The sequence below is a fragment of the Mixophyes fleayi genome, chromosome 6, assembly GCF_038048845.1.
Source record: "Mixophyes fleayi isolate aMixFle1 chromosome 6, aMixFle1.hap1, whole genome shotgun sequence".
Taxonomy (NCBI): Eukaryota; Metazoa; Chordata; class Amphibia; order Anura; family Limnodynastidae; genus Mixophyes; species Mixophyes fleayi.
Genome location: NC_134407.1, coordinates 155,094,543 through 155,109,731, shown reverse-complemented (window position 1 = coordinate 155,109,731; position 15,189 = coordinate 155,094,543). Strand labels below are relative to the sequence as shown.

The 15,189-nt window shown below is 39.4% G+C and overlaps 1 protein-coding gene across 1 annotated transcript; it reads right to left on the bottom strand.

Moving 5' to 3' along the window:
- Nucleotides 1-868: 868 nt before the first annotated feature.
- Nucleotides 869-12,553, bottom strand: PRR29 (proline rich 29). The gene is made up of 6 exons (XM_075215321.1): nucleotides 12,412-12,553; nucleotides 9,498-9,588; nucleotides 6,298-6,413; nucleotides 5,879-6,078; nucleotides 3,315-3,385; nucleotides 869-2,504 (listed from the first exon to the last, which is right to left on the bottom strand). Exons 1-6 carry the CDS (start codon nucleotides 12,499-12,501, stop codon nucleotides 2,473-2,475), a joined length of 600 nt encoding a protein of 199 aa, XP_075071422.1. The 5' UTR covers nucleotides 12,502-12,553; the 3' UTR covers nucleotides 869-2,472.
- Between the last annotated feature and the right edge of the window lie 2,636 nt (nucleotides 12,554-15,189).

Genomic DNA, 15,189 nt, shown 5'->3' with positions numbered 1-15,189 from the left:
ATTTAGTACTTTATTTATTTGGGGAGCATAAATGTGGTCCACTAACAGCAAAAGCCCATCTGTTTTATTTCGGCAAGGACTTCTGCTAATAATGCTGTTATATTGTGCAGAAAGCACTGAATCCTTGGTCGCAGTATTAGTGCCTGAGCTGGATAATACACTGACATGCTGATTAAAACAGTAGTATATGAAATAAAAAAAAACCCACACCAGAATTCTGTACATAGGGACATTTATGCATCACTATGGATGATTAATTTTATTTTCCTAGGCAACTGTTGGCCAAGGGTAGTTCTTCCACTGGTATTATACATAGTGATATTATTTTGGTTTTATTTCATTTTGTTTGTAACTACATCACTTCCTCCACTGCAGTTGGATGCTACCGACCATACTTGCAAGTTTACTTCAAGATTCATCTGAGAATTTGTTTGAAAAGGTAAGTTTATGTATAGTGTTTAACTTGCAAAAACAGAGTGCTTTAATTGTCCTGCCCGTGACAAAAGACATAGAAATGTTTTTGTAGTGAGATAATGGTTAGAAGCATTTGCTTAAGTTCATTGCCTCTAAAAATCATTAATTGAATTACACAGTTGCATTATCGGGATTTTAACCTTTTTTTTTTTTTTTTTAAATGTCCCATGACAAATTGAACAACAAGCTGTATATTTACTAAACTGCAGGTTTGACAAAGTGGAGATCTTGCCTATAGTAACCAATCAGATTTTAGCTGTCATTTTGTAGAATGCACTGAATAAATGAAAGCTAGAATTTGAATGGTTGCTATAGGCAACATCTTCACTTTTTCAAAACCACAGTTTAGTAAATATAGCCATAAGATTGAGACCAACAGTTTTAGAACCCCCAAAGGCTAAATTTATTATCATGATAGAGTATACCATTTGTAATTAGCAATTAAAGTCACCATAAATAAAAAAAGGTCCAGGAAGTAAATCTTTTGATAAGTAAATATAAATTGTCAGTTCAAAGCATCTTTCAGATAGACTGCTCACTACAAATATGCTGGCATTGCACAGAGCTCCTGTGAAGATGACTGTTGAGTGAAAGTAATGTTTTTGAAGGTTGTTGGGGAAAATAGAAAACTGTTCTAAACAAATGAAAATTATATTAATTTTGTAAATTTTGATCAGATTCTTGCAGTGTTATCTACACTAGTTCTTAGAAAAGTGAGAGGCAGTAGTTTTCATGAGTTTCCTATTATAGATGTGTTTGAACAGGGTTAAAAGTGGTATGTAAAAACGAAAACATCTGTACTCAAAACAATAATATTGTAATAAGAATCACATGTTAAATGGCAAAAAACGATTATACAGCAGTAGAAGTGCACTGTTTTTGTTTTACATACATAAAATATGTGTTACTGAGAATTATTTTGCACTATGTCCCACCCGTTACAAAATAAAAAATCATTATTTTACATAAAACTAATACATTTTTCTTGTTTTTTTTGTAACATTCTTACTTCACAATGGGTAAAGTATACATTTTATACCACCTGTACATTCACAGAGATTGCATAAAGTTGCTCGCTATGTGTTAAAGGTATGTCTACTTTCTATCCCACCCATGACACAAGATTGAAAATCAATAACGCCTAATGATGCAAATAAAGAGTTACCATACACATCTTATAATACCATGCACACTGTATGTAAGCTACCATAATAATGTAAATAAACTTCATAATATGAGAGAGACAGCCTCTTTTGATAAGAAAACCTCAGTGCAATTGTACCACCTATGACAACGGTATGCCACATAAGCATATACTCATAACATTACGTTATATTAAAAAATATAATTTTAAAGGAGTAGTAAAACATTGACCGTCTTGTGTATAAAATCCAAAGAAACATTAAATATTTAAAATACAGATTAAAAAGACATTATCAGAATTAGCATGGAGGAAGGTCCAGAGTAATGTGGATAGCAATATTATGGACAAAGAGATTATGGAAAATAGAAAATTAAAGGAGGCATGCAGCTGGACAGTCATCACACCATGGAGAACAAAATTGTTCACCATAATACAGACAGGCTTGGAAAGTTGACAATAATATCGAAAGTATTATGTTGACAATTCAAATGTAGACAGTATTATTAAGTCGACTTTCTGAATGTAGTCCAAAAGAATGTCTAGCCGTCGACCACATACCAAAAAATTAAAGGGAGAGAATCTGGATGGGAAGTTCCAGAGAATTGTTGCACACACATAAAGATATAGTCCTGGTATTTTAATTAAGAGGAAAGTGAAGAAAAGATCCGAAGCAGAATTCAGAATACTGATGTGTGAGACCCACAAAACATTAGTCAGTATCTATTGTTTGTTCAGTGTTTGTTTTCACAGACTTAATAAGCTTGCCCTATGGGATTGAATAAAGGTCTGATCCAATGCAGTAACTTCAAATTGTTGTTTATATTCCTCTATGTTCCAGGCTGGTCCAGGTGACCTTAAAGTTGAGCTTCGGTCAAATCATAATATTCTGAAAAGAAGAAAAATTAAAGAAAATGAGTGGAAAGTACAATGTCATCTGACAGTGTTTATAGAGCTATGCCATACAAAGGTTCATATATCTCTATTGGGTGTACATTAGCAAAAATCAATTGTTGATGAGATCCCCATGCACTTGTATGTCAAATTAGTGATTTCAGCACTACAAACTGGTCATTGAGAAGCCAAGGGGTATTAAGCATGAAGCCGACTGTGTCCTTTCCTGCAATAATTGGCCTCACACCGCGTTCCAACTTGCTCGGTTGTTCCTGCTGGCATTGGTATCATTCATGACTGTGCCTGTATGCCTCTGTTGTGCAAGCTTACCATGGCTTGCCAAACAGATAACAGTGCCACTTGTTTGAAGCTTAGGAGAGTGCAAGCAGTCAGCAATAATACATATTCATAGAGCAATTTACTGATGTTGAGTTCCATTGGGAGAGTAGCGTAAGCAGTCCCTCTAAATATGCTTGTTTGAACAAGCTGCTTGTGTATAAATTCTGCATAGCCTATATTTTAAAATTACAACATCAGAAAACTGTCATAATACCAAGTTTATCTTGCCACATATATAAAAACATCAGGGGCAGGCTGGCTGGCAAATATTTGTCGGGGATGAGGGTGTGAGACTCCGCTCATCAGTCTAGAAACATTTTAATGGCAAAAATGCAGATAGAGCAGTGACCCAGCCCAAGGCAGCCCACTATTGGACTGGCCTGGGTGGCAAATGCCCCTGGAAAACTCCTTTTTGTTAAATTTTATTTATATAGTATAGTGAGTGATTAGATATTGCCTAATTTACCTGAAGCCGGACGGATATCAGCTCCAACAGTGCCGGTAGCACTCAGAGGTGGTGGAGGTGGTATAGGCCGCCTGTGGAGACACATCACAATCTGTTAGGAGTGATCAAATCTTTTTGGAGATATGCTCCAAGTAGCGGTACATTCTCCATATACTCACTTTAACCACTCTATAATTCTGCTAAGATTTATAAATGTCCTTGATTGATGTAAGTATAATGTAATTGTTTTACCCTGTACTGTTATCCTATGCTCTATATACGGTGCTGTGGACCCGTTGTGGTGCCTCATAAATAAAAGATAATAATAATAATTCTGAAGCATTACATAATGCATATGAGTCTTCAGCTGTACAGCGTTTTGGAATTTCTCACTCTACGCCCTTGACAGATACATGTGTACGAGGGGGTACCCAAAAGAAACCGTAATCGTGTTCTACAGGGCTGGGTGCTTGTAGTACAGGCTTCCACTGCTAGGTGAGTGTTTGCGGAACCATTCTGAGCCAGTATACCCGGTGATGTTGCAGGGGGGAAACTAGCTTTTGACTCCAGTGATTGTTTTATCAACAACTCATTCAATCTTTCGCCTATTTTTGTAATGACCGATTCACATGAACAATGTGCTGCCGTGAAGTTTTGTTTCCTTTTGGGAAAAATGCAGCGGAAATAGTTGTTATGCTACAAACATATTATATTATTATTATATTGATGTAAAGCACAGGATATTCATAGGAGGATTTCATGTATGTCATACTAAATTATACATGAAGAATAAACAGGAAACTGTAATAAAATCAATATTTGCTGTTATTCGGTGTTAATGATACACACACATAGATATAATCACAGTGCTTTCTTCTATAGGGGAATAGCAATGTGGAAATAACGGGTAATTTTTAAGTTTAGGATTGTGAATTAGGAATTGGGACAGTGCTTCAAAGTACAGAAAGTCTTTTTATCTTACTCAAAGTCCAAAAACATTCAAGATTATAGATACCTGCGAATCATGCTCTGGAAATAATATACAGATCACACTGCTATAGAAGGAGGACCTTAATCAAGTGTTTTGGGGGTGCTATAGCCTCTCATTTTATACTGACTTTCTGATATGAAGGGGGCATTCTGGGCCCCTGTAATTCACCCTCATTTCCATATAGATTGAAAAGATTTATGGAACTATTTATTAAGCATTGGCTTGCTTTAAATCATGGTTGTCCACATGCTGCCCAGCATCCCTGTAAATGTGGCCCAGCAGGAGTTTTGGTTGTGGCAAGGGGGCAGCGCTGAAAAAAAAATCCTGCAAAAAATTTTAAAAAATACTTACCTTGCGGTCACATCAGCTGGCGCTCCGGCTCCCTCCCTGGTCTCCTCCTCCGTGTGGCGCTCACAGTGAATGTCGGGGGTGACGTCATCACATCTGACATCCATTGCGTAGCGCAGCACAGAGGAGTCACCCGCGCGATCAGCAGCAGTGAAAGATTATACATTATCTTATTGTTGTTACTCTGAATTTGGACTTTCTGCACCATTCAGTTATGAACTAGCTGTGTTCTCTGTATGTATCTAATATAAATATGAAGAGATAATTGTATTTTTAATATTTTAAACCATTTTAAATGTGCAGTGCTGAGTAGGGTGAAATTATCACCCACTGTTACCCTCATTGGAGGCTGCTCCATGAGCCATTTTTCCAGCCACCCTATCTTTAAATCTCTGTAGATTTCTATTAGTCCTCCTGATGCTGCCTATATCGGTGACCATTTCAAACTGGTCAATAAAAAAAATTATTCCTGGGTGCAGAAAGAGTGGAAAAAAAAGTTTTTGGCATTTAATTCCCCGAACCCCACTAAGGGACAGATGCAGGTAAGTTAAATTGTAGCTGGTAATGGGACTACTGCTTTAATCATGATTCTGCAATAGGTTTCCTAACTCTTACAAACTTCATTTCCAAGTAAGTTTAATATGTTAACTATGTTTTCTATGGTTTTTTCGATGATCAGCTATCGTTAGTGTTAGTGTATTTTATGTGCGGCCCAAACCAACTCGTCGTCTTCCAATGTGGCCCAGGAAAGCTAAAAGGTTTTACACCCCTGCATTAAATCATGTGAAATGGCTGTTTCCTCATGATTAAGGCAACTATTAGTATCAGTGCTATTTAACAATAGGCTAAAGCAGGAGGTATTAAAGGAATCTCCTATGTGGACTCTGAGCTGGAGTCAATTCATAGTCGGTTGCTATTGCCATCTGAAGATGGCGTCAGCAGTGAAAGTCTTATTTGCATCTGCGCTTTTAGGTCGGCAGGGGACAGAATGAGAAAGCTGGTGCTTTCTCAATGGAACTGTCTTTGTCATGACAACCTTGGAGGGACTGTCCTGGCATGATTAGGATGATACATAAATCAGAAAATGCATCTCTTATTGCTACAATAAGTGGCAAAAATTTGGTCCTACAAAATAGGCCCCTTTATGTGCAGAATCATATAATGCATGAAAAAAAAGTCCAGCAAACAGTGTTACGGTGTTTCTACACTACATAGTCACAGACACAGGTACACACTACTATCTCACTGGTCTATGTTGCGTGTGGGTGAACCAGGCTGCGTGTCCAGATTTAAGTGTCTGATGGTTGGTTCGCGTTGATGCATTGGTGCCGGTGGTGGTAATGTAGGATATGCTGGATATGTCAGATAGTTTTCTGGGTATGAGTCATAATGATGATGATACACAATTGGGTCATCCTCTTCAACTTGCACTGGGACCATATTGGGCTGTAGGGAAAAGATAACAGATAACCTATTACTCAATAAACTGTTATTACAAAACACTTAACATGACCTTTAGATAATGCTTATGGGTAGATTTATCAAACTTTCTAAAAAAAATGTTCTTTTTTAGGTTTGATAAATCTACCCTTTAGCCTCCAAAGAGATAGCAAAAGGGTCCCTGTATTACATCATTTACACAAAAGATGCTACTTTTTAACATACCACTGGGGTGGACTGAGTTGTGCCATATCCAAAGCTGGACAATGCTGACATTGTCATATTGTTCATTATAACCTGATGCATCTGTGCATTCTGTATCATCATCAGTTCTATTAAATCTGAGGGAAAAATATACACTAGGTTATAGATAGGTGATAGATGGAAGAGGTGAATTATGTAAATAATTTAACAGAATCATCTATATAAGAAATGAGAGTTTAAACCAGGGATGCACAACCTTTATTTCCAAGGTCCACATTGGGAGATTGTACTCATTTGCAGGTGCTGAAATAAAATGTTTACTTGCTTGAAAATACTTAGAATTTACTGCAGAAGTTATGCCATACCTCTACACATTGTGGATGTTCCCGTGGGGAGAGAAGCATGTCCATAGGATGTGGCCACATCACATAGGGGCGGGAAGCTCCATGAGCGCTTCTTTCAAAAACAGAGGCCCTCCTTGTAAGGGGTTCCCTCAGCTTTTACCATAGCAGGTGGGGACAGTATCTTCTGCTCTTCAAGCTGGGGGGTAAATTTATCAAGCTGCGAGATTGAAAAAGTGGGTATGTTGCAACCAATCAGATTTTTAGTTATCATTTATTTAGTACATTATAAAAAATGACAGCTAGAAGCTGATTGGTTGTTATAGACAACCTCCACTTATTCAAACCCGGAGCTTAATAAATTTATTCCTAGGAGTATGAACAGCTCAGCGCAAGACTCCCAGCATATCACTGACATTGAAGAGCAGCAGACAACAGTTTGAAAGGTAAGAAGCTGCTTCTCTTTCATGCCAGTAACCAGCGCTAAAAAGCACTGGTGGATGAGTGACATTATGTCAGTCATTCAGGAGCTCATGTATAATCTGAAACGTAAAAGCAAAGTGCACCTTTCTGCACTGCGCATGGGCAGAAAAAAAAGAGATCACTTTTCAGTTTGCAAGCAGACTGATACAGGGTGAGGTTTAAGGTGAGGTTATAATTAGGTTATATGGAGTAATAGGAGAAATTACAAGGATAGATTATATCAACAAATAGGAGGAATTATAGGGGAGGCTTATATGGAATAATAGAAGGAGTAAATAAGAGGATTTATAGAAATAATAGAATGAGGAGTTATAGTTTGGAGTTATAGGGAGAGCTTATATGGAGTAATATGAGGCGTTATAAGGAGAGGTTATATGGAATTATAGGAGGAGTTATAGGGTGAGGATATATAGAGCAATATGAAGAGTTATAGTGTGGAGTTATAGGGAAAGATTTACGGAGTAACTGGAGGCGTTATAGGGAGAGGTTATATGGAGTTATAGGGAGAGGATATATAAAGCAATAGAAAGAGTTATAGTGTGGAGTAATAGGGAGAGATTTACGGAGTAACTGGAGGAGTTATAGGGAGAAGATATATAGAGCAATAGAAGTTATAGTTTGGAGTTATAGAAACAGATTATACGGAGTAATAGGAGGCGCTATAGGGAGACGTATATTACTATTGCAGAGGCTGTCTGCCAGGGGTTCCAGCATTTTACACAATTGTAATGTATGCCAGGTCTTGGTATATATTGATTGTGCTCCCATCAAAGACATCAACATGTCTCATTCTCTTGCAAATTTCTTCTTTCTGGGAAAAGTAATGTAATCTCATATTACATCTCTTGGGCATTCTGCTGAGAGTTTTATGCACTCTATCAAATGTTAGAAGCTCACAGGTATCTTGATTCAAAATTCCTTTGAAAATCCATGAGAATGTGTCTTAGTTCCTTGTGCTCCAGGATTCCTTGTATGCATGTTCCTGTAACCCCTGTCGCCGAAGTCATCAACTCTATTTTGCAGGAGTCTCATCTCTGTTGCCTGCAGAGAAACAACTTCCCGGAGCCAACTGAGGTGTTTGTCTGAAGATTCCTAACTCTCCTCCAAAGCTGACAATCTGGCTGCTAAATGCATGTAGATTAGCTACTTTCTTATGCACCATCTCTTGTAGTTTAAACTTCTAACCTTTTAAAGTTCTGCTCAGTAGGCTAGGATTTGAGCGGTTGTAGTACTTCTCTAGAGTCATGGTTATCTCGTGCAGCGGTACAAGATTCCTCAGTTAGTAAATTTCAGATTATGATGAGTGAGTTGGGGCAGTCTGTGAGAATCGTTCGCCCATGTTTGATGCGCTTAAAATTTTTAGGAATTGTCAAGGAGTTTCCCACTGCCCCTCAACTCTCTTGAGAGGCTTTGTGCTGTTGTTGTGGGATATTTATTTATTCGCAGGCTGGGTCAGGTGCACATAGACCTATTATGGCATAAGGGCCACACTCGTGGTTGTGGAACCCAGGCACTATTCAATCCCTGAGAGATGCCATGAAGGTTTGGAGAGATAGATCTGCTGTAGGGGATTTCCTGATGTTCTTGAATTTCACAAAACTTTCTGGCAGAGCTCCTTTCATGATGGCCGCTAAGCATCACTCCCATATAAATTCATATATAAAACCTACCTTCATCATCATCATCACCATCATCTATTTATTTATATAGCGCCACTAATTCTGCAGCGCTGTACAGAGAGCTCATTCACATCAGTCCATGCCCCATTGGAGCTTACAATCTAAATCCCCTAACATACACACACACACACACACACAGATCGAGAGAGACTAAGGGCAATTTAATAGCAGACAATTAACCTACCAGTATGTTTTTGGAGTGTGGGGGGAAACCGGAGCACCCGGAGGAAACCCATGCAAACACGGGGAGAACATACAAACTCCACACAGTTAATAGTACATAGTTGTTTAAATGATAGACGTATCAATTGATTTTAATGTTGTGAATAAGTCCATAGTATCAGTTTTAATAGAAAGACTATTTACATTTAATATCCCATATAAATATACCTAAGTCTTACAACAGGAACATTTATTATTTATATACTCTCAGGTATACTCTAATGAAAAATATGCAGAAACATGCTGTATGTAATGTCTTATTTATAACGGAACACTAAATAATAAATAATTCCTTAATTCATAATTGAATTGATACAAAATTCTACTACAAATGATTATGGCAGTTTATATAAGGAAGAACAACTAGGAACACACTTGATATATTAATATTTTACTTTGGAAGTGGATCCTTAAAGGTAGGTTTCATTCTAGAGCTAGTCCAAAACTGGCTTTCAGAATTTCTATTCTTTACGTGAAGTAAAAATGAATCTCTCACCTTCTTTAGCACGACCATATCTAATGGGATGAGACAAAGGAGGGATAAAGTCAGCTGGAAGCTGCTGAATTATAGTTGTCTGTTGAGGAAACTGAGGAATAGAATAAAATTACAAGAATGCAGTCTTAAGTATCTCTCAGTACGGTGTAGAGATGACAAACCTAGTCATTTGTCCAATTTATGGCATTTTAAGCTTGCAGTGGATTACATCTTTTAATTTCAGGTACTGTTTTATACACTATAATAGATGGGGCATCTAACCAGCCGTTGTAGATAGGTCTTTGACATTTAATATATAAATATAAAATGATACAGTGGAAATATCCCTTAACTAATCACCGATTTCCCTATTAAAAATAATGTAAAGGTACATCGGCATGCGCATGTGAGGGGCAAAATTAATAATTTAGTGTATATTGACTCACAATGCCTATGGCAGTGACAACTCTAAACATAGGATAGGTTTTAACATTGCAACATTTTAATAATACATTCATATTAAAATAAAATGCCAATTCACACAACTTTTAAACATCCCAAATGTTCTTGTAAAATTTCTATATCAGTCCTGTGTAAGTTGGGCTTTTTACAGTCTATATACATGGACAAAGGGACCGTGCACTTTTCTTTGTGCAGGGTCTAGTTTTATATGTGCTCTTTTTTCCTGTTTGTTTTGCTCAATGAAGTTCTGTTCTGAACAAAAGTAAGAATTATGCATACTAAAAAGCAGGAGTGCTGCCCTATTTACATACCTTTTATCATTGGCGTTCAGTGTTAACTCCCTCTTGTCCTTCTGTATTAATAAATTTAATTTGCCCCTGACAGTTTGTTTTATAGTGATCGGTGGGCATCCCCACATATGTTCCCTCTTCTTTAATTCCATGTTACCCTGGTTTAAGTCTGTGGTTTCTCCACACTCTCTGACTGCAGGGACCTGACATGTCCCTGCTCATGTGTAGAACCAAAGGAAAGCTAGCACTGCAATTTCACCCAATAATATTGCAGTGCTTCGGTTCATTCGTGAGCTCTAGCAGTGAAGCTGTGCTGTTTTTTGTACTGTGCATCTTCTTGATTGGCAAGATAGCAAAAATGGTTCCAATTATGAAGCTATGGCTTCTAATATTGAAGTCTGGCTTTGTGGATTGGGTACTTCCAGCGTACCACCAGTTGGACAGATCTGATTTAAGTGATGCAACATTTCTATAACTTTTGCAAATGAACACTGGTGAGTTTATTGGATGAATTATGTCTGCACCTTCCTCCTACCATTCTTTTTTTTTTTTTTTATAAATGTATCCATTATGTATGTAAAGACACTGCCAACACATTCCAAACTATATATATATATATATATATATATATATATATATATATATATATATATATATATATATATATATATGTGTATTTTACAGCTTATGTTCTCTGTCTATAAGTCACACAGGCATATGATGTAACCAGGACAGGGGCAAACGCAGGATTCGAGGAGGGGGGTTTCCACGCCACAATACAAGTGGGCATGTCCAGTATGTGTAGGGGCATTGCTACAAACACACACCGTGTCAAACACACAGATATGTAAACTGTCCCATACACAGACAAGCACAGACACACAGGATCAAATACACATACATGTAAACTGTCACATACACACACACATACATACATAAACACACAGGATCAAACACACAGACATTTAAGCTGTCACATACACACACATACATACATAAACACACACATACATAAACACACAGGATCACACAGATATGTAAGCTGTCACATACACACACATACATAAACACACAGACACACACATTCTTACCTTCTCCTGCTGCTGCCTCCTGTATAACACTCATGCTGGCCGTGTGGGAGGAAGGGGCGGGGCCAATCTGCCAGCAGAGAGCTGAGCTCACACAGCAGGGGACTGACTGGGAGATGATTACAAGCAGTAGTGGCTGGTCCCGCGAGAGGGGCCAACCACTGTAAGCATACGACACCCCAGGTAGGACAGGGGTTCTGGGGACTAGGAAACCCCCCCTGGGTGCGCCCCTGCAGGACACACTTGAAAATGAGACATGACTCTCCGTGTACTCCTTCCTGGTAACATACCGTATTTCCCCATGTATATGACGCTCCACTGTATAAGACGCACCTATATAAATCATGTGAAAAAATTGAGGTTAAACATTATCCTCAATTTTTTCACAGAGTATTTGTGCAGCTTATACAGAGGAGAGACAACGCTATAGTGGATTCTGACTTACCCTGTCAGATGATTCCTCTGTCTGGTAAAGTCTTCTGTCTTCTCTCTGTCTGATCAAGATGCTGGAAAGCCGCTTACCGTCCTCTTTGCGATATCCGGATGTCCTTTCAGGACCTTTACAAGGTCCTGATTGGAAAAACACCAAATGCAGAAACCGGAAGTGTGCGTTCCACCTGCGGTTCACGCGCCACATCCGGTCATCGCAAAAAGGACCTTAAGCGACTTTCCAGCATCAGGATCAGACGGACAGAAGAAAAAAGACTTTACCGGACAGAGGAATCATCTGATGGGGTAAGTGCTACTACCCCTGTATAAGACGCACCCAGTTTTTAGACCCAAAATTTTGGGGGAAAAGGTGCGTCTTATACATGGGGAAATACGGTACTTTACAAATAAATTAATACATAAATAAATAACACCTACTTATGAACAAGTAACAACTAAGTCAACAATGCTGCTTTCCTATTTTTTCACAGCTATATTTTAATACATAGGAAAAACAAAAGCAACAAAAAAACCTTAAAAGTTAAAAAAAAGGTTTAAAAATATATACAGGTAGCCATTACTGCTTATCTAAGCCTGAAAATCAAGCACCCAAATTAATAATCTATATCTAAAATTAAACATTACTATATTATTTTGTAAACTTACTGCAGGAGGGAGGATCTGTACTCCAGTGTAATTCCTCTCCACTGAAGGATTGGTGTAGTAAGTGGTGTCTGCAGGCCATTGCTGAAACATAGTAACCAAAGACAAGTCTGTAAAAACACAGGGAGTAAGAGAGGGATCTAGAGTGGGACAACAAATGAGCAGCAGTAACTGAAATACAGGAAGCTAATCTGAAGAGGCTTGGTCTGAAAGGATCAGCTGAAGTGGCTGCCTTGGAAACAGTGTGTACACAAATAATGTATGTTCAGTGTACTCAGATAACAATGCACACATACATTTTATTTAACTTGTTGCAAACTGGCCACTGTATCTTTTCAACCAAGGTCTGTTGTGAGTAAAGGGAGATCCCAATGGTGGTTGGCAATGCTGATTTGTCAGACATGAGATTGATCGGTCTCTTTTACTCAAAAATGTCTCCTCTGATTAAAAATAAATAGGGATTGTACATCCTAATAACTTTAAGCCTAAAGGGTGAATTTATCGAACCATAACTCCCGGGGTCATCTTAGTTTCAGGTTTATTTATTAAAGCCCTAATGCCGGAGAATATATTGAATTCTCTGATGTTAATTTAGTTAATTGTGAATACCGCTGTCCTCATAGATCGCTGTGGGGACTGTAAAATGACTCGATTTATCAAGTGACAAAAAGCAGCACTGCTGAAGAAAACATTACTTAGCTGTGCATGTGCAGTATGAATCTTAAGGGGTGGTACAGCTAAACAAGTTTTTCGCTGGTGCCTTAAGAAAGCAACAAAAGTGAATATACACGGGACACTTCTGCGGCGGGACAGCCTGTTTTCACCAGCACTGTCCCAGCTACCAAAATTAATAAATAACTCTGATAATTAGAAGCAACCAACAGGGATAATAATCGTTATATATCGGGAATAACCCTCTTATATAACAAATAGACTCCTTAATTGTTGCATTTGAGAGCTAGAAACTTGAAGGAATCCTGGCAAAGGCAGATTGCCAACAGCTAAAAAGGATGGGGAAAGTTGAGGGTGTGCCCCATAGGCCCAAAAGGGTGCATATTTATGGGTTTGGGCAGGAACTGGGTGTGGACATCGGAGAGCAGTGATAAGGGGGTGTCCGATTGGGGGATGAGTCCAGGGCTTGGCTGTGTCCCGGAGGGAGGAGCTTTGGGGTTACTGTGGTCAGAGACAAGTGGGGCTACTGAAGGGGGAGCTGTGGAGTTAGTGGCCCCACTAGGAATGGTGTAAAGAGAGGGGCCTCTGTAGGTTTCTGGTAGCTGTGAGAATGGGCGTGGTTTTGAGCAGGTTTTGAGGTGGATTGCTGGAGCTGTGGGGGTGGGCACTGTAAAGCGATAATGTTACCTACCTAAAGAGGTTGCTATTAGCATACCTGCCAGCAATCCTGATTGGAAAATCAGGACATATTAGGCCTCGCCTTCATCCACCTAAACCATGCCCTAATAAGCTCAAATCATGCCCTGATCCACCCAAAGGTCCTGATTTCAGCAGGCAGACATGACTGGCACACTCGTAAGGAGTGGGACTAAGTGAGTTCAGGTGTGGTTTCTCCCAAATATGGATGTAGCTGAGCTGAACAGTTGCATGTAGCAATTTTGTCCTGCTCTCCTGCTTTATAATGTTCCAATGTTGGATATGCATACTCATTCTGGTTGAGATCACACCTCATTTGTTGCCAAAAACATGCGACTGATCGGGAAAATGAGGACCATCTGCAGGTACTGTATGTAAGGACGATATATCATTTTGTCTTGGTAGAACAAGAAGCACGACCACTGCCACACATTTTACAAATTTGCAGAAAAAGTGTATAGCAGCCTATAGTCCTGACTTTGACTGTGGCTTTGTGGGAATATGGGTTTGCTATAATACAAATTTTTTGCAGAAGCAGTCACCAGTGGCGGATCCAGGGGGGGGCGATCGGGGCAATCGCAACCCCTAGCAGAGACTTGCTGCCGACGGCTGCACAGTATGTGCAGGGCCGTTCGGCAGTGACAGGCAGGGACAGTGTGCTGCCCGGCAGCTCTGATTGTGTTTTAAAGACAATCAGAGATGCCGGACGGCACACTGTCCCTGCCTGTCACTGCCAAGTGGACCTGCACATAGTGTGCAGCCGCTGGCAGCCTTAGGTGTAAGAAAGGGGGCGGGCCTAAATCCCCCCCCCCACCCCCCCTCCCATAAATGGGCGGAAAGATGCCTGACAAAAAAAAGCTACTGTTCTAGTGTCCATCTGGTTGGGGGATGGGAGGCCTAGATTTTTCACTCACTGCTTAGCTTTCCAGGAGGTGAATAGTAACTCTTTCTCAAACAAAGCCCCAACATTCCAGGATCTGGTCAAGCAGCAACTGACCTGAAGACACCAGCAGCAACACCATTTAGTCAATGCTGCAAGAACACGTTGGGAAAAGGCATTGTACTTGCAACAGTCTAGGCACATCCCCTTTGTTGGTGCGTTACCATAGAGAGGCAGCATCTACTCCCACCAAGATGACCGGTTGGAGGTGCATCCATAGATATACTTTTTAGGAAGCATTTATTTTCATGAACTTTTACTCCCTGCCTCAGTCGAGTTTACAATCTACATTCGCTATGGCACACACACAAGGTTTAATTTTTTCAGAAGCCAATCACATTATCTTTGGACTGTGGGAGGAAAGCAGAGCACCCAGAGGAAACCCACACAAACAGGAGGAAAACATACAAACTCCACACAGATAGGGCCCTGGTTGGAAATTTCCCATACTCATCCTCCTGCACCTCAGTGCT